The sequence below is a fragment of the Engystomops pustulosus genome, chromosome 4 (genome assembly GCF_040894005.1).
Source record: "Engystomops pustulosus chromosome 4, aEngPut4.maternal, whole genome shotgun sequence".
Classification (NCBI taxonomy): domain Eukaryota; kingdom Metazoa; phylum Chordata; class Amphibia; order Anura; family Leptodactylidae; genus Engystomops; species Engystomops pustulosus.
This window is the reverse complement of record NC_092414.1, coordinates 57730858-57756409: the sequence shown is the minus strand read 5'-3', so window position 1 is coordinate 57756409 and position 25552 is coordinate 57730858. Positions and strand designations below refer to the sequence as shown.

Sequence of the window (25552 nt, the reverse complement as noted above, 5' to 3'; positions counted from 1 at the left end):
CACATTCTTCACCTACATCATTATCTTCAATGTGCTCACCTACACATGTCTGCAGTTAGTCACAAGAAATGAGCGTCTGCAATTCAGAATAGGAACGCATCGATAGCGTAGAACGGCTAAGGCTCCTTATATTGTATCAGTATATTCAGGAAATAAAAATGTGCCTGCTGTAACCTGAATGCAGAAATGACAATGATGTTGCAGGATGATTGTAGCAGACATTACAATCCTGGAGATGGATGATAGCACGGTGCTCGCAGATAGCCCGCAGTCCTCATCGCTGGGACACATATATAGCGTCATAGAGCATCCGGCACATGAGGTTACTGCCGTGCACCATACACGTGCTGGCTGGATCACTGCAGCAGGAGGGGCGATGAGGTGGGAAGCAGGAGGTCCCAGAAGAAGGAAAGCTAAAAATACTGCCCTACTGCATACGCTGTAATGTGTGATCCCGCCCGCTGCTCACTGCAGTGACTATGCTGCGGCGCTCCCCCCTCTGCCTCTCTCCAGCTTGAGTGGTCCATGTTGTAGCCGGCACAAGGAGACATGCTTACATTCCTCATAGTGTCTGGTGGCTCCATCTGGCTGCTTATGGGTAAGAGCCTGCATGATACTCACTTCACCCCTAAGCCCAAATTTACACTCCATCCTTAATGAGTCTTACTAAGAGCACTGTAAATGACGACACAGTGATGCTGCGTTAACTGTTTCATGTACCCTGTAATATATATAGAGAGAGGAGTGAGTTTGTCATTTGGCATGATGTGTTGTGATGTAATATTAAGAGTCAATTTCAAAGGGGTTGTAAGTTATCTTTACTCATTGAGTTGTTATGGTGCACTTAACAGATAAATGGATGAATAATTCAGCTATCTTACATCTATATCATCCGTGTAGATAGATAGAAGCACTATGACCTTTCTGAATTCATCATCTCAATGCTGGATGCTATATAAGATCTCTTATTTCATGTACAACCCTATGCGGATTTACTGATAACATTCTGTATGATATATATCTATATACATACTGCAAGGACATTATAAAAGTACACACCGCTTATTAATGTTTCCTATATTACCTTCTGGTAGCTTTGTCAATGAGCTTGTGACATTATTCTAGTGACATGTTTTACAGCAGCATTGGCTCCTGTGCTTAGTAACGCAGGTGGAGGGATGAGGCATGCAGTATTTGGGATGCTGGGATATATCTTGTGCTGTGGATATTTTACACCACAGGATCTTTCCAGAAAAAAATGCAACTCATTTGTGTATGTATTGGTCAGTTTGTTACCTCGTATCATTGTCTTGTGAATCTGCTCAAAACCCCAAAATTAAGGTATTTCTGCAGTTACCCCAACCCAACCATGTGCTATAGTTATAGGTTTTTAGAAAACCTATATATACACTTCTGTGATCATGTGACATATATGAAAGTAGTGATTGTATCTGCCTGCTTGACAAAGCTGTGGTTCTAAAAGGTCAAGAAAAATCTAAAACTCACTGTTATCTAGCAATACAACTTTATCATGTCTTCTGTGTTAGCACCCCATCAAATAGCCCCTTATAACTTAGTTTTCAGGACTCCAACTGATAAATGTATGATAACTGAGAACCCCCAAATTCAGGGGTTCCTGAGTCTCCTTTGGTAATCCGCATGTGTGACCTATCCATTTGCTCTACTCAGCAATCTTAGCCAGTCCCATATAAGAGACAGGAGCATTGGTCACTGACATAACTATTACTTCCATATCACACAGGGGAATCGCAGGCCCCCATTCTCTTTATTTCAGTGGCGTGGCCCCCAATAATCCTGTGAAAAGGGGATACATATTTATTTTAATTTACTGTTGTTGTATATTATCCTAATGCATATACTGTACAATATGTTTCTAAATAATATGTTTCCAAAAAGGGAAGTGACATTTGCAAAACATACAAAAGAAAGGTTCCTTGAGAATCTGCTTTGGCAGACTTGAGCCATCTATAAACTACATGGACAGTCGTTCACTGGAATGACCGCAGTGTTATACTGCAGGGGAAGTGTCTGTCTGAGTCTTGTCGATTCGATTTCTTCATTTATATGGTGGTTACAATTCACTGACAGCAACCAAAGTTCTTGGAAGGCAGCGATGGATTGAAACAGAGGTTTAGTAGCAAGTAGCATAAGTGTTTATTCACAGTGATTATGTTTAACAGTGATTTTGCATAATACCCTTTAAGAATCATAGGTATGCGCCATATCAGTTCATAAAAGGGAATTGTCCTCGTGTCTTTATAGTAGCAATTATCAAAGTCATTCCCTGTTTCATTTTCACAAAGCCCAATTGTTTGAGGATATAAACCCTACTTGTAGGAGCCAGCTCACAGTAATCCCATTAATTATGCTAGCCAAGACCCCAGAAATTATTTTTGACCCCCATTTTAAGAAAATGGGGAGGATAGAGACTTAGTTTAAGTGTCCAACCCCTAAGATTACGTATAAGGGTCTGGGAGTTATGTTGATCGTCCTGAAAATTGTCTCTTTCTCATTGGTGCTTTAATCATCCACATTTCCTAAACATTTTATTTCTGCATCAACACATGCTCCGTCTTCTTGGTTATCAAGTGCTACAAAAGGTGTGTTTTAGACTACCTCAGATACCCTGTATACATTGTAGCTAAGTGGCAAAAAAGTTCACATGTCTGTAATATGTTTGCTCACAAGCTGGATATGTAGTAAAAAGGTTAAAGGATTCCACAATCAGTTTCATCTTTCTACTATAGTATAGACTTAAAGGGAATCTGTCATCAGGAAAGTGATTTTTAGCTTGTGACAGGTGCCAATTGCCTTTCCTATGCTGATTTAAAAAATGCCTTTGTCAGTATTCTGAATCATTTCAGTAGTTTAAAATAGTTTATTTTACATTATCAGGCTCCCTGCCAGCTGTGTGTTATGAGCCCCAAAGGAGGGGCCCCTGCAACCTGTGTGTGCCTGTGTCAGTCTCCTCTCCTCCACACACATCTAACTCCCTCACCCCTCCCCACTTCCTGCCATGTGCATTGAGCAAGCAGGGCAGGGAGGGGGATGACGTGGAGGAAAGGAAGAATGCACAAGGAGACTGAGACATTCACTGAGGCTGCGGCTGCGCCCCTCCCCTGGAACTCACCACACACTGCTGACATGGAACCAGGTAATGTAAAATAAACTATTATGAATTACTGAAACAATCCAGAATGCCGCCGAAGGCATTTTTAAAATCTGCATTGCACCACAATTTACCTACCCAAACTAACTTTCATACTACATTGGACCATGCTCACACATGTTACCCTTACCTTGGTTTTTATTCTCCAGCTACTCTATTCAAAATAGACTGAAGTGCTTTCGGGGACATCAGGCTCCAAAGCAATAACAAAGGTCCCTGCTTCACTGCCACTGCCCAGCACCTTCTCTCATCCTTCCCCCTTCAGCTACATCCTTCCAGGGCCCAGTGACAGTAGCAGGGGAGCTATTATTACTGAGGAGTCAGTAAAACCCCAAAGCACTTCTAAATATTTCTAAAATTAAGTTTTGGGCATGGAAGGTGCTGCTGGAATGTGAAAAACAAAATGTATGAGTGACATGTATGGGCAAAGCGCTAACATAGCAGTAAATTAGGGTAGGTAAATCATGGTGACCCATGCCTTGACCTATGACCTATTTTTTCTAAATATTTTGATGATGTTTCAGGCCTTCATTTTATTGCACAGTTACCCAAGATACTGAAGTTCCTATGGAAGAAAAGCTTTCTTGGTCAGTATTAGTATTAGATACCTGGCCACACTTAAGATCAGGTCTTGACCTATGAGATAATTTGCATAATTTTAAAAGCCATTAAAAAGAACAGGGCATAGGAAGCTAAAAGAAGAGCAGATCCTTCCAGAGGGGGCATACACCAGTATGGTAGTGTGCTTGGTTTACAATCCTTCATCCTGGTGCTAGGTGTCCTTTAAATTTCCCTAAATATTTATAGAGATCAGTAAATGATGTGCATAGAAATTGCAGAATACCTTTTTTTTTTTTTAAAGAAACTAATTAAATGTTAGATAATTTGTATTGGATTATGGCAGTTTTCTTTCTGTGAATGCAAATGCAACAAAAACATCACAATAAGAGGTGGAGCGGGGGTTCTGTGGTGACTTTACCACCCAAGGTCTGACCCAGTTCTATTTTTTCCTAGAAAGCAGCCTTGTTCTTCTAATCTTTGACAACCCCCTTCTGTTGGGAACTACTGTCTCATCCTCTGACGCCAGCACTGCAATGAGGAGGAGAGGCCTGAAACACTTGATCTTATATTTATTCTTTTATGATGCATCCCATAGATGATAAATACAATCCTATGGAAATTAGACTAATTACAAGCAGATGGAATTTCTTGGGGTAAATATTTAAATACTGTTATGTGTGGTAAAGATTTAATTTTTTAGACCTTCAGCATTAATGTAGTCACCCAGAATGAAGAAAGGGAATAAAAAGCCTTTCTGTCTTATACCCTTGGGTCCTGTGATGTGTATCCGTGTGCTGAACTATGCTAATAAATGAAGTCTGCTGATTTAAGGTCCCCATTAGTAAGATTGTTTCTCACCACCCTTCTTGCCATCACTGGTGCCTCAATATGTATGCATAGTAAGTGCTCTTGAGTCGTTCTGGTTGTGCAGCTGAATAGTGTAAAAATTGTAAAATAGACAGTGGGAACGAGTCAGCAGAATTTGCCTAGGTCAGCAGTGGCGTATAAGGACATAATGATTTACTTGATGCATTCTGCTCTTCACATCATTGTACTGTGCCTCTTTATCTCCACAAGAGCTCACATTGCATTATCCAGTGTTATTAAAATTATAAAAATACCTTAGGGAAATTCATTGTTTATCCACCAGTTATAGAAGAAGAATAGATGAATGGATCATGAATTTAGTGGTCATTACATATGCTAATACTGTGGTTAACTCATTTCCAATTATTTAATACAAAATCATCTGAAATTAATAGAATGAATGACATTTGTGGAGCAGAGATCTGGAAGGATAACTCAGATCTGTAATACAATGGACATGACCCCAAAATGCTGAAATGATAGATGAAGGTCAGGGAAGGCTATTACTACATTCTCCCTGATTTATTGGATTGCTTAGAAACTGAAAATGACGTTGTGCTAGTGCTGACTGTGCATTACAAAGGATTGCATTGCTGACAGTACAAACAGTGTGAGGTCATATAGGGAGGAGTTGTACCAGTACCATAGGATTCCCCACATAAACCACAATTAATTGCTCGTTCATAATGTTATAGCATCATACAGTCCGTGTGTATTGTTATATAGCAGCAGAGCATAACTAGAAAACATGCAAATATAGCAAATGTCATAGGAGAGAAAAAGTAGTTAAAAATAAGTAATAATCATGATGATCACGGCGATTACTCATAGATTTAAATGTCACTCCCAAAGGCAGTAGCAGTGTAACAGAGAAGAGCTTATATTTCGCATCCATCAACCCTGCTTTGTTGTTACCTAATCTACCGTTTTACAAATGTGTTGCTTGCACTTCCCAACTGATCGGGGTAGATCTAACAGATCAACTGCCAAAAGTAGCTTCTTACGTTAGGGACGGCTAGATTTTGACTGTTGTGCAATGTTCAATGGTTTTCATAGCGTCAGCCATATTTAAAATTGCTTTTCAGCAGTTTCACCGGCCTTGTCTTCTTAATTTTCTGTCTCAATAACTGGGCGTGGCTTAATCCCTGAAAATTTTAATTTTTGTGCAATGATAAATTCACTTAAAATAAGAAAAATGCCATACCTAAAAAATAAATTCTCAAAACATGCTGAATGAGAAATGTTACCATGCAGATCAAGCCAAAGGTAGAGCTAGACAAAATTATAAGCCCCTCCAAAAACAGTAAAAAATTATAAATGCCCCCCCCCCTCTCCTACAGAGCTCTCTAATACTACACTATACTACCATCAATGTAGGCTCGGGTTCAGTTTAGTTTGGACCCTGAATTTCCAAAGATTCTGCTAATTTAATGTTTAATGAAAAAGAACAGAAAACAATAATAATAGCAGTGATCCTGTCATAGGTCCCTTTAGATGATAAGAGGGCGGCCACAGTGTGATGTCATTGCAGCGCTACATCAAGATAATCCAGCTTTTACTGAAATTACAGCGTCTCTTTATCCCCATTTGGAAGCCTGTTCTCTGCGTGTCACCGTTTTGGGCCATGCTTTGTGCACTGCATGGGAACTATATAAATTAGATTAGCTGTTGTATAATATCAGACTTTCATAACGGACCATGTACCTACTCACAGGGTAAACAAAGGCTTCTCATTATGGAGACACAGTAACTATAGCATGCTGGGATTCATTTAAGCCTTGAATTGATCACAAACAATTAGTTGCACTTTAGCACAAATCATTAAATCTGTCAACTCTCGGCGGCTCTCTCAAATTCTGAGAGGATGGTACCACAGGGATAACTGCATATGACATCCTATAATAAATAAAGAAGATTAGTGGGGATTAAGGCCATGTGGAGAAAGCATGAAAAAAAAAGAATGACCTTAAGTTCATTTATTGCAGGCTATTTTAGGTCAGTGTAGGCTGTTAATAATCTGCTGCTGTGGGCAGACCCCCTCCGAGCTGTGCCCCGTCATGTGGCGGTAGTCATTTATTCATGCTCCAAAATAAATCATAACATGTTCCCCACCAACCAGAGCCTCGGCTTCATAGTGTGACGTACATTGTTTTGCTGTCCAATTTCTTTTCGCCTGTGGAGGCAGTGAGGCACATGACTTGGCTCCATGGCCAAGACGTGTAGAAAAACATTGGTGATTGATAATCCGTGAAAGCAACTATCTTATAGTCTTTATGGAAAGCATACACCAGTCAGCCATAACAATAAAAACTTCCAGCCAATTATTACGTATGTTAGCAGAGGCGGACTGGCCCACCAGAGGATCCTCCGGTGGGATCAATGCAATACTAAACCCCAGAAGTTCAGAAATGTGACCGTTACAAGGGGTAGAGGGTGGGCCCAATGAGTCTCAGTCTGAAGCTGTATGTCGCCCTCAAGTCTTCTAAGCATCATCTAAAACAGCAGGGCAAGAATTTGACAAAAACTCTTAAATGATCTTGTAGTATCTGTAGTCAAGAACTGAGCAGAAGATCCTTTATGTCCTATGAACTGTAAGAGTAGGGTCGAGGTTGGTCTTGTTTGGCACAAACTGGTATTCAAGGAAAGTACGTACAATTTTGTACTGTCTCAATGCCACAACGCGTTTCGTGGTCACTGAGGGCTCCTTTTTCAAGTGTAAGAGACTGGTCCTTTGGACGCAAGTGGAATCCCCCCACCATAAATTGTAAAGTAGGGCCTCCATTGTTTGGATTTGTTTATCAGCACACACTACAGCAGATGGTAGATGGAAGAATCCAGTTTAATCCATAAGATAATTCACATTCCCACATCTGGCTATTCAATGCCATGTGTGTTTTAACACCTTTCTATTATTGTATATCATCTTTTCAGGGATTTGTACACTACAGGAGTTTTTCTGTGTGTGGGAAACTTTTGACAAAATTTCAGACATCAAAATTGCAGATGATAATAGTAAACTTTGTAATATAGTTTGTTATATAAATATGTCCCGTTTCCCGCTTCCTATCCCAGCAGTTTGTGCAAATCAGTTTTCTGTCCTGTATCCACGGACAGCTGAGAAATAAGGAAACTTGATAATGTTCCTAATTACTTAACTCTTTACAGTCCCAGGGTAATCTAATCTTTTTATAGAGCTGGATCATTAATGGAAACATGATCTAGGTATGGAGTTAAGAGTTAGAGATCCTGTCCTTATATGTTTGAAGTTTATGGAACTCAAAAGATTTTCTGATGTACTTCTAACTGCAAGAAAAAGCAGTTAAAGTGCACCTGTCACCAGGAATGGCATTTTTCCTCTCCTCCTCCTCGTCATCATCCAACTCCCTGCACATAAGCACATAATAGGACGTCAAGAGAGAGCTTGATGAGCGTGGAGACTGATGCAGGCACGAACAGGCTGTTGTTGCCCCCTGGGAATCACCACACACTTTTTGGCAAGGATCCAGATAATGTGAAATAAAGTTTTATAAAGTAGTGAATTATTCAGAATGCCACCAGCTAAAACTGACATTCCTGGTGACAGGTTCACTTTATGCTGGCTTAGTTATTGAAGTAACTAAGTAACACCTGCACTATCCAAGTCTTAAATAATCTTTCTTCAAAAGGTTTACTTACCATTTATCTGGTTATAATTCCTCCTTGTATCACCTTAAATAGATACTTACCACTAAATATGGGCATCCAGGTAATAAAAGCACTGTTATACTCATCTACAGAAAAAAAAATGATGCAGTAAAAATTTCTGTTTGGTTTTATTTAAGAAACTTAGACAGATCGTCCAGAGAAAATAAAGGGTATAAATTTCTGTTGTCAAATAATCAAGGGTAAATTGAGAGTATGATGAGTTATGTCATTTTGCTAGGTCCATTTCGTATTTTTCCCAATACTCTTCAGCTCATGAGATTTACTATGCATACATGAGCATAAAAAGATCAAATATGCAATTAATTCTCAAGCAAATACCAAAATGGTTTGATGAAGAGTAAAATAAGTAAAACATACAGGCAATCCCCGGGTTATGTACATGATAGGTTTTTTTATGTTTGTTCTTAAGTTTATTTGAATATAAGTTGTAACAGGTATATTTAGTGTAAAATAAATAAGTGTAAATCAAAACACTATAAATATAGTTAGCAGTATTCATAGCATAGGCTTAAAGTGTAACTGTAAAGTTGTAATGATTGAACCCAAATTATTATGTGATTCCCCCTTTAAAACCAAACAGAATGATGCCTACTCTGTGCTGCTCACTCTCTCTCTTTTCTTTACAAAGTTATGGCATTTTCTGTTCTGAAAGTTTTTGAACTTCTCACCAGCGGTGAAGTGTGTGGAGACTAATGTCTGTCAGTCTTTGCCCTGAAGTTGAGTCCAAATCAATCTAATTCAATCTGCCCATAGATCTCATGATTCCTTGTGTTCTCTCTCCAGGTAATTTAGCATAAATCCATTTAGTTTCCCACAAGTAAATCCACTGAACACTGCACAGTGTCCATACAGGATGCAAATGGTGAGAGCCTGGCAGCTTGGAGGAGGATCAGGGAACATGTAATAAGGGAAAGAAATCGAAGTAAAACAGTTACATGCAGTCTACTATGCTGTGTGAGCACTAAGGGTTAATAGCTTCTCTGGCACGAAAATAAGGAGTTCATGATCCAGCCAGGCTCCAAACACCAAAAGTTTCTTTATTTCATGGCAAGTACAAAAATTTTTTAAAATCCACTCAGACAGACATCAGTGCCTACGCGTTTCGGACAGTAGCTCTGTCCTTAGTCATGGCTACATTACATTTACAAGTTCAAACATTTAAAGCCCAGTACAATTATCAGTGCCTCCCCTTTCTTCCGAGAGGGTCCCACCCATTTCCGTTAACATCCGCCAACAAAAGAATATAACATAGAATTTTAGTAACTATTACTAATGCCTACTAATGCCATGGTTGATCAAATACATATCGATTATTTATAAGGGCATATAAACTTGTTTCCATAGTAGTACAAGTCCATTCGGATCAATCCCAACGCTATGGACAGATCGTACCGAGTCACATGATTTGAATCATATGATAGGTCCCGGTCATGTGATTACATAGCGTATACTATTTAAAGTTGCCTGGCAACCACGGCTCGCACAAATTTCCTGATATGAGGGAATGTGAAGCATAAGATATAGACAAAAGAGGGATGAGACGTAAGCCATGGTAGGAGGGGCCAACATCGGCGTCGCAGCGAAGATCCCAAGCCAAGGGCCGCCAGAACAATACGTTCGGGAGAACACGACGTGGATCCCCGCGGCAAGGTCGAGATGTTCCTCAACCGTCAGGTATGTGGCATTAGATCTACGGTAAATAAGATAAATAATAATGAGCACACTTAGATATGGGAATATAAATATACAAAACCAGCTAATAGATATTTAAAATCTTATCAAAGATAAAAGTGTTAAAAGAAAGACATACGGACGAAAGGAATGAAATGGTGATGATGGGTGGGCTGTGCTATATTGGCGCCATCCCAGAACCATCATCATTGGGGCACACAGCATCTGTAACCTAAGAGTTTCATTTTTAAATTCTCAGATTTTAGGGAGGAGACCATCAAAATGTGGAATCAATAATGATACATTAATTCCCTTCTCATATTGAGACCTTGAGGGTAGCAAGTTGTTAGAGAAAAAATCCAAAAAGCCTCTCTATTGGCCAAACGGGCTGTCATGTTACCCCCCCTGACATTTACATGGACTTTCTCTATAGCATAGGTGGTAAGAGAGCTGACATCTCCCTGGTGGGCCACAGTAAAATGTTGTGATGCACCAGAAAGATTACGGCCAGTAGGATTTGCAATGTCCCGTACATGTTCTAGAAATCTAGTTTTGAGTTTGCGAGAAGTATGTCCGACATACATAAGATTACAGATATTACAGCATATGATATATATCACATTAACTGAGTTGCAGTTCAAAAATTTTTTGATGGTAAATATTTTCGAGCCATCACTCGGAGAGAACGTTTTCCTTCCATTCTCTGCAAATTTACATGTCTGGCAACGGGTGGCTCCACATCTAAAAAAGCCTTGAGTGGAGAGCCAAGTTGATTTGGGTTGCATAGAGAACAAAGAAGGGGAAAGCAAATTCCCCAAACTTTGACCCCTTCGAGAAACTACCTGGCAACCATTTTTGAGAATATTTTCAAGTATGGGGTCTGTTTTTAGTAGGTGAATGTGTTGTTTCACGATATTGGAGATAGTTTTAAATTGGGGACTATATTGTAGGACTAATGTAGGTGTGTGGAGAGAGTCCCGATGTTTTCTACCAGTGTGAGCTGTAGCATCCAACTGTTGTGGATAGATGAGGTTATATCTGTTTCTATTCCGAGCCCTAGTATACGCTCTCTTCAATGTCCAATGGGGATAACCCCTGTTCTTTAATCTATCACACACTTGTGAAGCTTCCTCATGGAAAGTTGACATGTCACTACAATTTCTCCTTACCCTTATCAGTACCCCTACCGGTATGGCCTGTATGGTATGTGATGGATGTTGGGAATCGGCATGTAAGATCGTATTGCCGGCCGTCGGTTTGCGGTAAGACTTAGTAATGATTTTTTAATCTACAATGCCATGTAGGGATAAGTCGAGGAACGATATATCAGAGGGATGGTTTGTGTGCGTGAAACGTAAATTGAACCCGTTGTCATTAATGTAATTCACAAAGAGTGGTATGGTAGGCACATCAGCACGCCATATAATGAGAATGTCGTCGATGTACCTGCCATACCACTCGATGCAATCCAAAAAGGGGTTGTCAGAGGAATGGATAGCAAGCTCCTCCCACCACGACATCGTGAGATTGGCTATTAAGATTGGCTTAATAGCTTCTCTGCACAGAGATGATACTGCCGATGACAAGGTGGGGGAATGGAGCAGCATGAGAAAAGACTGAGAAAGTTCAGACTGTTATGGAGGTATTGATAGGGAACAGGGGAGATCTTGTACCTCACTTTTGTGCAGGAGACACCTGTATCCCCTGCTCTGAACACATCCAGCTCTGCTACATACACAGAGAATTCTGTCACATGACCTACCCCTATGTGAGCAGCAGCCCCTCCGCTTTCATGAAACTGACTGATAAACAAGCTATAAACAAAGTACAGACTCACAGGGCTTTTCAGCACAGATAGAGGAAGCAGCCATTGCAGCACTGAGGTAATCTGAGGGGTATAACAAAGAAACTGCTGCATATAGGTAACAAAGATAATAGGCAAAGTTTTTTTTACATTCCAAGAGTTGTTGATTTGTGGAAAACGAATCTTTACAGTAACTCTTTACAGGGTTATTCTTATCTGGCCATTGACATAAGAATTCATTTAACTGCCATAAAATATATAAAATATAGCCTTGTTGGCCATTATAAAACAAAGTTGTTGTCCTTGGATATGACCATCACTGCTGAATTGTTTTTCTATATGAAATGGCCTGGAGTTCTGAAGTTATAGTCATTCTGTGGTAATGAAGGCTGAATCCAGGAGGTCAGGCAGGGCTCAATAGTACATGTCTGGCCATTTCTACCATAGTGCAGGGGTGGTGGTATCCAAGGACAACTTTCTTGTTTCTAAGGAACAACATGGCTACATTTATGGAAATTATCTTCACACAGGAACACTTTTTAAATCAACACTTTTTAATTGAAGAAATGTATTTATATGGCAAATGAATTAAATAAAATGTAAGTGCCCAGATGGGAATAACCCTTTAGTTATTCTAGTAATGATACAAGTGGCAGACAATATTTGTAATAGAGCCTTTGTCAACTTGAGAACTGTTGCATAGTTATGTCATCCAGATACTATATACAGAATTTCCTCTTTTTTGATTTGTTCTCTCTAAAGTCTTATTTATTAGTTAGCAATGCAGTATTTGTCTAATATTTACGAGTCATGAGAATTCTAGTAGTAAAACAGTTAACGGCAGGTAAAGCTGGCACTTTGATCTGTGGGTCCTATAGATGGTATCCCCCCCATGCGGTCACAAGCACATTTAGCACCTAGGACAGAGCTAATCTTCTGAGCTCCTTAGCCTGTAGTTAAACTCTTGCATTTAACAAGCACACAAATTGTTTCATTTGGGTGTAAGGTCACAAATTTTGAGGGATTGACATCTTGCCAACACTCGAAAAAAAGTAGTGCAAAGTGCACATACTTGTGTGCAGATAAAATGGCCATTTTGACCTAAATTCTTGAAAAGCCTATTTACTAATAGTCTTATATGATCCATTAATTTGGTAAATTGCACCAAATTTATCATAATATTGCACTTGTTACAATGAACTTGTAGTGCATATTTTTAATATTAAAACACACAATGAAAGATTAAACTGCACTAGGCTATATTATTTTCAGGGTATTTTTATATTACCAAACCTTCACCTGGAAAGCGTCATTTAAATTGATTTATTGCTATGGAAACACTAGTGTTCCTATGTACAGTATTTCTATATATGTCCTTATGTTTCTGGGAGAAGAAGCTAACATTATTACAGTCCCTCCATAACTACTTAGAGATTAGTAGGTTCTGCATGTATATTGTAAAGCTCGGCAGGAAAATCTCTAAGCAAATGTTGCTGCATTGTGTGGGAGAAGCAAACGCCCAGCAGGTAACATTATAATAGAAGTAGTACAATTAATAAATATATTAAAAACAGCTTTAGTCAACTATAATAAAGTACCTGCGCATTTTCTGCCACCAAGTAGCCTGGTCTGAATACAAAGTAGTGAGCAGGGAAGGCTCATTGCACAAGTACTAAGGAAGCACGGGGGAGGGTAACTTCTCAGACTCATTAGCATAAATTTCAACACTGATTAAAGAAGGAAGGACACATATAAGAAGATTACCAGTGTCACAGTGCTAGGATATATGGGTACTGTAAGTGTCCCTGGTTTATCAGGCTTCATGCCTTTAAGTAGGGGACTGCTTGTAATTCAGCACAATAAAACAGCAACGCGACAAAGTGACAATGGGGCACAGGTATCAAACTTTTGCCTTGTCTTTGTTGCAGTGTCCCTTTGCCATCTTTGCCATCGTCTAGTTTTGTCTAGTTTTCTGAAGTGTTCCTTAAGTTATCAGTTGAATCCAGAAGTTGTTAAAGTTGTAAAAAAGTCGGCAAAAGGTTGCAAATTTTGGAGATAATCTAAGCTGCCTCTGACAAGGTGTAGAAATTAACTTCGAACTGATTGCGACTTTTGGAGACTTTTTGCAACTTCCAAAATCACAAAAGATGTAACACCACATGTATCACAAAGGAAAAACTCCTAAGATACATGTGAGTAGCAGAATAGCCAAGATAAAAAAACAGACGGACAAATCCAAACGTATGATATGTGTGCCTCCAGCCTTAAATAGGTTGTCTTGTTTTTAGATGTTTTCCATAACATTGATTTTAACAACCTCTTCTTATCAAGATGATATCAGTTTGGGGGAATAACTCACCAGACCCCCTCTTTAATATCAGTTATAAAGGCCTTTCCTAAATATCCCATTTACTACTTTTCAAAAAGTGCATGGCTGCTAAGATTTACAAGGCTCCTTTTCCACCACTAGAGAGCAATGTCTCTGCCCTTTGCATCTTATATAATAGAAGTGTCCTCATCTAAAATTTCAGCCCAAGAACATTTTCTACTTGGCATGTACTGGACTACTAATAAGGATTTATTGATTGTTCCATTAGAATGCCCTTCATATACTTTTAATATAGTCAATGGGCATCAGTTATCTTAGGATTTCTCTTTTTTTTCTCTTATACAAATATTCCAAAAAAGTTGTAGATATAACTGTACCTAAATTTGCAACTTTTCCATTTGCCTAGCAAAGTCAGCCAGGCATGAATTTTTCAGTGTTGCGCCTGATATTTCTTTAAAATCTAGATGTGGACGCATACAAAAAAATTGTTGCAAATCATGGTTAACAAGCCGCAAATCAACACTAGTCCCGATGAGGAGTAGGAAAAACTTTAGAAGGTGTTGCAAAAGAGTATTTGACCTTTTTAATTAAAAGTCGCAAAAACCCAACAGTTTCAGCTGCCTGATATATCAACCTCTAAGATAAACCCATAAAAAGCAAAGAAAGACATGCACAAATGTCCCGACTAAAGATAAATGAGTGCTTGATGTATGGATGGATAGATAGCCCTCTGCAGTCTGTGCCATTTCCTGATGAATATTCCCATTGAGAAAGCAAAGTCTTCTGTAGAGAAGCAGGGGCGTAACTAGGAGAGGCAGGGCCGCAATGCCGAGATCTGAATGGGGCCCTCCTTTCGGCTTAAAAATAAACATATTACACTCATATATACGAACGCATTTCTATACACATAAACATACAGTTCTTCACTCATACACACACATTTATACACTCTAAGGGTACACTCACACGGCAGTATGCCTGCAATTTGCTGGACAGAAGGAGGATGTAACCCCCTCCCCCGTCCATAGAAAATAGCAGCGCAAGGTCACAGACACGGGGAAAGATAGAGCATGCTCTAGCTTTTCCCCATGTACAGTGCGGATCGGTTCCACACATGTGGGCACTGTATCCCTGCCGTGCCTCCATTGCCGTCTATGGGGATGTAAAGTATATGCAGCCGATACACATACATCAAATATATGTTATAATGATGCACATGCTCCATTGTTTAGCGTCAGGTCGGATGATGGGGCGGCTGCTGTAGTTGCTACCACTGTAGTTACGCCCCTGTAGAGGAGACCTGGTCAGCTATACAGAAGGATTCCCTATGAAGTTGATTTGCCCTGACAAGTCATATGCACTAGTGATTTTGTAACTATACAGCAGTTTTCTTTACAAAAATAAAACACCTTATTAATAAACTTTTTTTTTTTGCATCCAAACATAACTCTTTAATACAAGACCAATAAAAATGGGAGGTAATTTTAGACTAAGGAGGAAAAGCCCTTTAAAAAATTATTTGTAAGGGTGATTTGGGAAACTAAATTAACTACAAGGCTAATTAAGTGTCCCAAAAGCTCTGTTGGTGCGCTAAAAATAAAACAGCAAACGTTTATGCTTACATAGATGTGAACCCATTGAGTACCCACATCTTAAGTTCTTGGCGTGGGCGCCTCACTCTGCCAAAATGAAGATGGCTTAATTGCACATGCACCCTACCCTGGGAGCCAGGGTGTACAATGTTGTGAGCTCTGGAGAAAGGAGAGTATAAACGTTTGATTTTTATTTTTATGTGTTCACGGAGTGAGCTCATACTGCCCAATTTGGGACACTAAACCATCGGTACCAGTGGGTGTTTTAGTGCCCCAAATCAGCCTGACAGGTTCCCTTTAAGACGTACATATGCATACTGGAATCACTTCTTAATGCCATCCAAATTATATTGAATCTTAAAACGCTTCCTGAAAGAACATTTCTTCTGGAACGAGAGCGTTTTGATTGATAGTGAAATGTGCCTGCTCGCCGACAGAAATACATTTGTACAAATAAGTGCTATTGACTTCAGGTGCTGGAAGCGGGATCAGCAGCAACTTTTCTAGCTTTTCCTCCTTCTACACACAATTTACTGGATTATTTCAGAGTAAGTAAAAACTGTACTGGTGATTGCTACTAAAATATCTCTTGTAAAATACAAAATGTGGAGCCACAGGATGGTGCACATATACAACTAAGCACCTAGAGGGTATATATCACTGCTTGTACTTGCCTTAGAGCCATAAAGAAGCAAAAATAAAAGTGTGGGGAATCGCTCTGCAGATGCTAGGTAGTAGTGCAGGAAGCAGGGATACACGCAGGTTATAGTCCAAATCAAGTGTTTTATTCACACACATAAAATCCTACTAGTCTGAGCACTGTCTAATACAATAGCACATCCCTCTCTATATCTGCACCTGGCTGCATGCACCCCGCTCTTAGCCAGCAGGTTATCAGGAGGCAGTCAGTTACCTTTTCTGTGTGAACACAGTCTTACATCCAGGTAGTGCCTCACCTACTGCTTCTGGCCTTCAGTCTAAATCAGGCTCTAACGGGCCTGCACCTGTGGGCGATACAAAAACCCAGAACTGAAGCCCGGATGGAGTAGGAGTCCCACTACCAGCCTACCCCTACTCCATAATAAGCAGGCCCACTATGGACATTACAAAGGTGTCTATGCTAGCGAGGCCAACATAGACAAACAGACTTCTCCTGCTTACCACATGTCTGCATTAACACTTAAGTAACTGCAGACAAATCCAGGGCTTTCACCATGCACACTTCATCTGCCTGTAGGACAGATAATGATTCTCCCAAACAACACCTCTCACTTTCTCACAAAGGATAAAGCCATAAAAAAATTGAAAAAGGAAGTACGGTGCCTCGGGTGATATATTCTAGCTAGAGTAAAATAGACCAAACCCCAACTTTGGGGTACTCACCTGGTTTACACTTGAGCTTTATGCAGACCAAGTAGGGGTTCTTCACAGATACACAGCAGGTGGACGGTAGTTTCTGGCACAGGCTATAGCGCCGTTTTTATACCATGCTAGAGCTAGAGCACCACATGTCAGCTATCGGTACATCTCCCCCATAGCCTACAGCCTCACATATCACATTATGCTGCTTAGCTTTTACATTCAGAGTCCAGTCAAGGCTCCAAATACATTGTTACTGGCATTTTTGTTTTTGCAGGGATCTACTCAGCTATACAGTAGTGCAAGAAGTATACTATAACAACATGATATAAGGAAGGGTAGGAAGATGACACATATAAATATTTTTAGTGTAGTGATCACATCTACAGTATCTTCTCCAAGCAACCTTCAGTGTATCTGCAATGCAAATAAATAGTTAATGAATATTCATACGTCCTAAGCTTGTGTAGTGGCTTGTATAATTGTATGAATCAGAATATCAGAAGGTGTCATTAGCTCGAACCGCTAAAGGGGTAGCTAGATTTAAAATTTAGCTCAGGAATTTTAAAGAGTTGGGATTTAAGATGGACACTTGGATTTCATCATCAGATGTCTACTTTGATGTATTATGGTAACATAACCTTTAAAGCTATTCTTTTAATAAAGAAGGTGATAATAGTGAACTTTGTAAAATAATTCATTAAGTAAAGCAGCTTCTTTGTATCATTCTGCTTATCCTCCTCCAGCGAAGAGGTATATCTGAAAGCATTCACTCACTCTATACCTAGATTATATCTCCCCTAATGGTTCAGCTCCTGGGACTTCAAAAAAGAAAATGGTGGTGAGATCTTCCATTCCTCATATAAATATAATCCATTTATTTGAAATATTTCAAAATATAGTCCATAAAATCAGCATAAAAATTAGGTGGAGTTCACTAAAAGCGTCTGATAAATTTTAGATCAGTAAGGGTCCAATTGCAGGCACCCATTATTCATGACAAAGTGGATACTTTGTACCCCTGTCTGCATGTAGTAATGGCCACACTGATAGTCCAGTACTCTCTATAGAAGAAGAACAACCAGTTATCCAGTTCTCTTTATAGCACTGCCATTGATAGCCAATCCCAAAACTTTGCTACTTCCAGCAGTCCCATTGAAATAAATAGGACAGCAAGGCAGGGTACTGGCAAAGTTCATTCTTTTATGAGTCAGAGTTCTATTTTATGTAAATTGTATGTGCCTTTGAAATCCACTAGTCTTAAGAAGATTTAAAGGGAACCTGTCACCATATGTTCCTGTAGAGCTCTATTAACTTACCAACATCCTTCTTTTAGCTAAAAATTTTTGGCTTACATAACCCCACCCCCCTTTTATCTTATATTACCTGGCATCAGAGGGGAGCGTGTCCTGCTCGGCCGGCCCCTCAAATCTACTCCTCCCACGCCTTATTCCTCCTTATTGGTCACAGTTCATGTCATGTGAATAGAGTGTCATCATCTCAAGTCCTTTAGCCTCTTAATAATAGCAAACTGTACTCCATGCATGTATCTGACCACATGAAGTCACAGCAGCCTCTATGGACTTCTACTCCTCTCCATGGAGGCTGCTGTGATTTCATGTAATCACATACATGGTGTACAGTTTGCTGTTCTTAGAAAGCTGAAGTACCTGCGATGATGTTACTGATCACATGCCATGAATGTAACACAATGCACAGTGTAAAAAATTTACACAATATTTCCCATCTGTACATAAAGGTTTATATGTCTGTAGTTGAATATTAGCAAAAAGTCCACGTACAAGGAGGCAGAGCTGGATTTGAAGAGACATAGAGCTGTCAGTCAAAATAAGGGGGCGTGGTCCACTGCCAGCCTGAGAGAGGAGAAGAGTCAAACACCACCAGACATCACAAAAGCTAATCAGAAAAACATCTGTAATTAAGGTACAGGGCCTTACGGCAGCTAATTTGAGGTGATATGGGGTGGACTTGTTAGTCGTGGGGGGGGGGTCAAAATCTGGTGACAGGTCCTCCTTAAATTACATCTACGACCAGGATCAAGTATTTTAAACCAAACACTCTTAAATGTTGGTGTTTGCCCTCTCTGGAAGAGTCTTCTAATTTTTTTTTACATTTTTATTCCCTTGTTTTTTTAAAAAAGGCTTTAAGATTATCGAAATGGAATCTAAAAGAAGAGCAGATCTTGCCAGAGGGGTCACACACCAGCATGTAGGTGTGCTTGGTTTACAAACCTTGATCCTTTAATACCAGAAAAAAACATTGCACCATTCATATATTTGTGGATAAGATTCAATAAATTCTGAAAGTCACTTTTAAAGTGCTGAAATGTTAATGCATATTGTTATTAGGAGTGGAACCCAACTTGAACACCAATCACAAATCGAGTACCATGTATCCCATTTACAGCATTTTCAAGTTACATCACTTAAATGATCAATTTCAATATCAGTACTAACTGTATATGTTCCTACGGTGGAGAATGTGGTAATATACACTGTCTATATGAGTTATTGTCTATTATTATGTTAACTTTTAACTTGTGTATGCATAATTGATGCATGTAGACCAATATCATTTTATAGCATCTGCTGGATTAAATAAGAAAATGGAAATATTTTGTTTTACCACCCATACGCCACGTAACTGAAGAAGTCTTGATTCTTGCTTGATGCATAACACCACCCCAATAGTTCTCCATGAATTATAGCACGTAGCTGAGTTGTGTGCTCCTGCTTCATGGCTCACTTACACAACCAGCAGTAGCAAGAGGACTCATAGAAAGAGACTGCAGAGAGATAGGGTGCTTGAAAATGAAGATTACATTATAACCATGAACAGTCTTATTCCTCGTGTATATCAACTTCACTTCTTTTTTTTGTAAAGATTATAAAATGCACTCGACTTCAGGAGATCCGTTATCAATGTTCATGAATGCAAAGGTGTCAAGTACAGCAAATGGGACAATCTGAGATGGAGAGAAGTTGACTTTAGCACAATCACTCTGCTTCCATGACTGTAGAAAACCAATTTTCATATCACATCAAAGTGGATTTTCTGGATGATGCTATCATGCTTTGACATGTAAGAAACATGTTCTGGAAGATGTTAATCTGCTTGACAACTTGCTTTTAGTGGTTTCTGCTAAAAATAATTTGTAGCCAAAAATTGCCACATGTGAATGCATCACATTCTACATTTACACACATTGGGGGGAATTTATTAAGAGCCGGTGAGGGGCATCCTAGGCCAAGTCCACTCTACACCCCACTCTGTCTACTTGGCGCAGAGGTGGTGTAAGGAAGGGTGGAGTCACAATTCCTGGTTGTGTGCCAAGAATTGTGACTTTTTCAGTTAAGTCCAACCTATAATCCAACAGTATTGATCTAGAGGAAGATAAAAAACCTGTAAGGTGAATTTCGTCTGTCCCATAATGGGAAATAAATCTCCATTACATCATATTCTGCAGCTAAGATTAGAATAGAAGGCATTCAGAGGCATCCCGACTCCTCATATCAAACATCACAACAGCACAACATCCTTTGCCAGTGAGTATCATAGTCTCACTGCTGTTACAGTAAAAAAAAAGAACCTATTAAAAATTATTAGACCATCTAAACCCTAATTGTAAATGACCCCTTGTCATCATTATTGGTCTATTATCATTAAAGGACATCTACCACCACATTAAGGGGTGGTAGACTGTCTCCAAATGCATGCTAATTACCTTAGGGGTGATGGGGGAGACCTCCTGCCACGTTCCGGCATGTCCTCTACTCCGAAATAAATACTTTATAAGTTTATGCAAATTAGGCCAGAGGCGCTCTCCTCTCTCTGATAGTCGAGCCCCTCCTGGCTCCATCGGAAGATAATTTATGCACGCCCCCTCATTGATATTCCCCTACGCCGCCGGCCGCAATCATTGACGAGAGGCGGTGACGTCACCCGGCTGTCTACTAATCTCGTACATGCACGTGAGCTAACTCCCTTGCACACCCGGCCAGAAAGAAGTGCGGCTGGATGACATCACCGGCTTTCTGCATCACTTGCGGCCTGTGATGTGGGGGAATATCAATGAGGGAGCGTGCATAAATTATCTTCCGAAGGAGCCAGGAGGCACTTGGATAGAGGAGAGCGCCTCTGGCTAATTTGCATAAACTTATAAAGAACTTATAGCGAACATGGCAGGAGGACTCCACCATCACCCCTAAAGTAACAAGCATGCATTTGGTGACAGTCTACCACCCCTAAATGTTGTAAATTAAGTTAAAAAGGAAAACACTTTTCTTATTCCAGGTACAAACTTACTAGTGCCATGGTGGTCTTATAATTAGTTGGAAATACATTTTTTGAAGATCGTTTTGGTAACAAAGTCCTGATAGTACAGCAACAAATTGCAGATTGGAGGGAAAATGTGGTGTGACTCGTACTTATAATATGGTTGTTGTCTGTGTAAAGGATTTCCCATGTCCTTGTTGATTAGGAATCTATTAGATTAATTCTGGAGTATTGTGGAATGAGGTGATGGCTGGCCAGGAATCCAGTATCCAGTATGTGGGACGACTGATATGGAGACAGATGGAAATCTGTAAATGCACAGAGCGGCTGGGTAAATCAAAATTAATGAGCATTCCACATCATTTTAATTATCCCAAGGATCAGGGCAATACAAATCCACAGGCCAATGTCTTGTAATAGACTTGTATTGACCTCATTTTGTGGTAGATACTGTAGCTGGCTGTGTTGCCTACAAAATCCTTTCTTTCCCTACTTTCTCCTACTTAGAAAATTCTTGAAACAGATTACAGTACAGTATTGTGACTGCTGAAGTGGATTTACCTGGAAACTAGATAGAAGTGTACAGTGGAGGTTTGTTATATCATAGAAACCCTGTCTATGTTATGTTGTTGGTTTTTCTTATACTGTACCGGACATTCAGAATATTAAACTGTAGTGATACAGACTTTTTCTAATTTTTTAAAATGGTAACAGCTTCCTTTGCTTATCCCCCATCAATGCAGAGAAATAATGATAGGGATCCATTTTTACAATATTAATTAAGTGGTCTGGACTCTGGACAATCTGCACATGGGCTGCTATTATAACCCTATTTATTCTAGCTCTGACCTATACCATATATCAATTGCTCCCCAAGCAGCCTTCTGTGTAGTTCTGGACACTGCTATTCTGTTTTCATAATACTGTTTCTGATGATGTGTATCTAGCTATCTTTGAGTCATGATCCTTGATAGGCCGTGACTAATGAACCACCTTCCTTGCCCTCTGCTACAGTCCTAAGACTTGTCTTCTGCTGATGCCAGATATAAAGAAAGAAACTCACCCAGACACCACGCAGAAAGGTACCATATTTTTTGGACTATAAGGTGCACCGTATTATAAGGGGCACCATCAATAAATGCCTGCTAAAACATCTAGGTTCATATATAAGGCACACCGGATTATAAGGTGCACATTATTATAAGGATGAATGAACAGCAGGTGGCAGACCTTTGCACAGTTCAAGGCAGGTGTTGTCTGTAAGTACGGTTCATATATAAGGCACACTGATTTTCTGTGAAAATCAAAGGATTTTTTTGTGCACCTTATAGTCCGAAAAATACGGTATTATAGTATAATGTATAGGCATAGTATAAATTAATGCAGCAGTGTGTACTGCATGAATGTCTAAATGTAAAGGTGATTGTACATGCAGTGTAATGCAGCTAATAATGTAATAGGTTGTGTGCTGAAGTTGTAAATTTACTTTAGCTAAGAGCAAAAGTTCTTGCCTCTCCACAACTAGTGAGTACTGTAAGCTCAAATAAACGTTAAAGGGCTACAAGCTACAATTCCGTACATGTCACCTAAATTAAATAATTAAATTAAAAATGGTTGGCCACTATTACAAAAGTTTATCAAGGTAAGTTCCATACCCTAATAGGATAACTCATATTGTACTTACCAGGTCACATGACCCACCAGCAGCAAAACTTGGGACTTCCAGAGATTACTTGTGTCCAGTGGACTTCAGGCAGACCATGTGGACTGTACACTTAATACTTAGTATGGTAAGGCCCAATATTTCCACAGGGGTCTGAATATAATTAACCATAGCCTTTAATAAATCCCTTAAAAATGCTACCATTCACATGCTTACTTATCACCCTCAGCAATAAATCTATAAAAAGCCTCCTCCCCACAGCAATACATCTATATACAGCTGCCTCACCCTCAGTAATACATCTATATATGGCTACCAAGCCCCCAGTAATGCATCTATATACAGCCACCCCCCCCAGTAATAAAACGATATACAGCCGACTCCGCCAGTAATGAATCTATATACAGCTGCCTCCCCAGTAATAAATCTATATACAGCTGCCTCACTCTCAGGAATACATCTATATACAGCCACCTTAGCCCTCAAAAATACATCTATATACAGCTACCTACCCTCAGTTATACATCTATATACTCCCTCCTCCCAGTAATAAATCTACACTCACCGACCACTTTATTAGGTACACCATGCTAGTAACGGGTTGGACCCCCTTTTGCCTTCAGAACTGCCTCAATTCTTCGTGGCATAGATTCAACAAGGTGCTGGAAGCATTCCTCAGAGATTTTGGTCCATATTGACATGATGGCATCACACAGTTGCCGCAGATTTGTCGGCTGCACATCCATGATGCGAATCTCCCGTTCCACCACATCCCAAAGATGCTCTATTGGATTGAGATCTGGTGACTGTGGAGGCCATTTGAGTACAGTGAACTCATTGTCATGTTCAAGAAACCAGTCTGAGATGATTCCAGCTTTATGACATGGCGCATTATCCTGCTGAAAGTAGCCATCAGATGTTGGGTACATTGTGCTCATAAAGGGATGGACATGGTCAGCAACAATACTCAGGTAGGCTGTGGTGTTGCAACGATGCTCAATTGGTACCAAGGGGCCCAAAGAGTGCCAAGAAAATATTCCCCACACCATGACACCACCACCACCAGCCTGAACCGTTGATACAAGGCAGGATGGATCCATGCTTTCATGTTGTTGACGCCAAATTCTGACCCTACCATCCAAATGTCAAAGCAGAAATCGAGACTCATCAGACCAGGCAACGTTTTTCCAATCTTCTACTGTCCAATTTCGATGAGCTTGTGCAAATTGTAGCCTCAGTTTCCTGTTCTTAGCTGAAAGGAGTGGCACCCGGTGTGGTCTTCTGCTGCTGTAGCCCATCTGCCTCAAAGTTCGACGTACTGTGCGTTCAGAGATGCTCTTCTGCCTACCTTGGTTGTAACGGGTGGCGATTTGAGTCACTGTTGCCTTTCTATCAGCTCGAACCAGTCTGCCCATTCTGCGCCGCGCCTCTGGCATCAACAAGGCATTTCCGCCCACAGAACTGCCGCTCACTGGATGTTTTTCTTTTTCGGACCATTCTCTGTAAACCCTAGAGATGTTTGTGCGTGAAAATCCCAGTAGATCAGCAGTTTCTGAAATACTCAGACCAGCCCTTCTGGCACCAACAACCATGCCACGTTCAAATCCACTCAAATCACCTTTCTTCCCCATACTGATGCTCGGTTTGAACTGCAGGAGATTGTCTTGACCATGTCTACATGCCTAAATGCACTGAGTTGCCGCCATGTGATTGGCTGATTAGAAATTAAGTGTTAACGAGCAGTTGGACAGGTGTACCTAATAAAGTGGCCAGTGAGTGTATATAAAGCCGCCTAACATATCCCAGTTTATCACAACTTTTGAAACAAGACAGTATCATATGCCCTTCCGTAATATAATTTCTAGCCATATACAGTATATGTTACATATGAGGCAGGACTGAGAGAAACCCATCACATAGAGAACACCAGGGTGTGGAGGCACGCACTTCTAGCAAGACACGGGTATACAATCCAACCAATTAGATGCCAGGAATCAGTGCACTCATTGCGTAGACTGTCGTAGACCCATTGCACTGCAATAACATCCCAATGTAACCCCGGCACAAGGTCCCTGATAATTCTCCAAACATCTGAAAGGATTGTTTTGTTTCACAGTGCCAGTCTTTGTGAGCTGAAAAGCTTCCCTTCCAGGCTCAGTTTTTTACTTAGTCCCTTGAATAGCAGCACAATCCTCTCACCGGAGAGGCTGATTTGGGTGGTGTGACACAGGGAATTGCCAATAACATCCCAGTCTGGTGTTCCTTTTCGGCAGTGCTTATTTGCATATTTCCCATTCACATCATCCTGATCATACTCAACTGAGAAGGCAAAGTTCTCAACTATTGAGCCTGAAGAATGGAGTGCTTGAGAGATTAGGTCAGCATGTTAACACCTTCACTGCCAATGATTTCATGCAGAAGAGGCTGGTAAAGGTGATGCGATTTATTATTAGGACAATACATATTCTAGTAGCTTTTAGTTATGATCATTGATTTTTGTTACTTATTATTACAT

General features: G+C 40.1%; 1 protein-coding gene across 2 annotated transcripts in view; it reads left to right on the top strand.

The window, feature by feature from the left end:
* The first annotated feature begins 444 nt into the window (after positions 1-444).
* Positions 445-25552, top strand: part of ACSL6 (acyl-CoA synthetase long chain family member 6) — a 99744-nt gene continuing 74636 nt past the window's right edge. For both annotated transcript variants that reach the window (XM_072145967.1, XM_072145968.1), the window contains exon 1: positions 445-598. In XM_072145967.1, coding sequence (XP_072002068.1) covers positions 550-598 — 49 coding nt within the window. In that variant the 5' untranslated portion in view covers positions 445-549. The remainder of the gene's footprint in view (positions 599-25552) is intronic.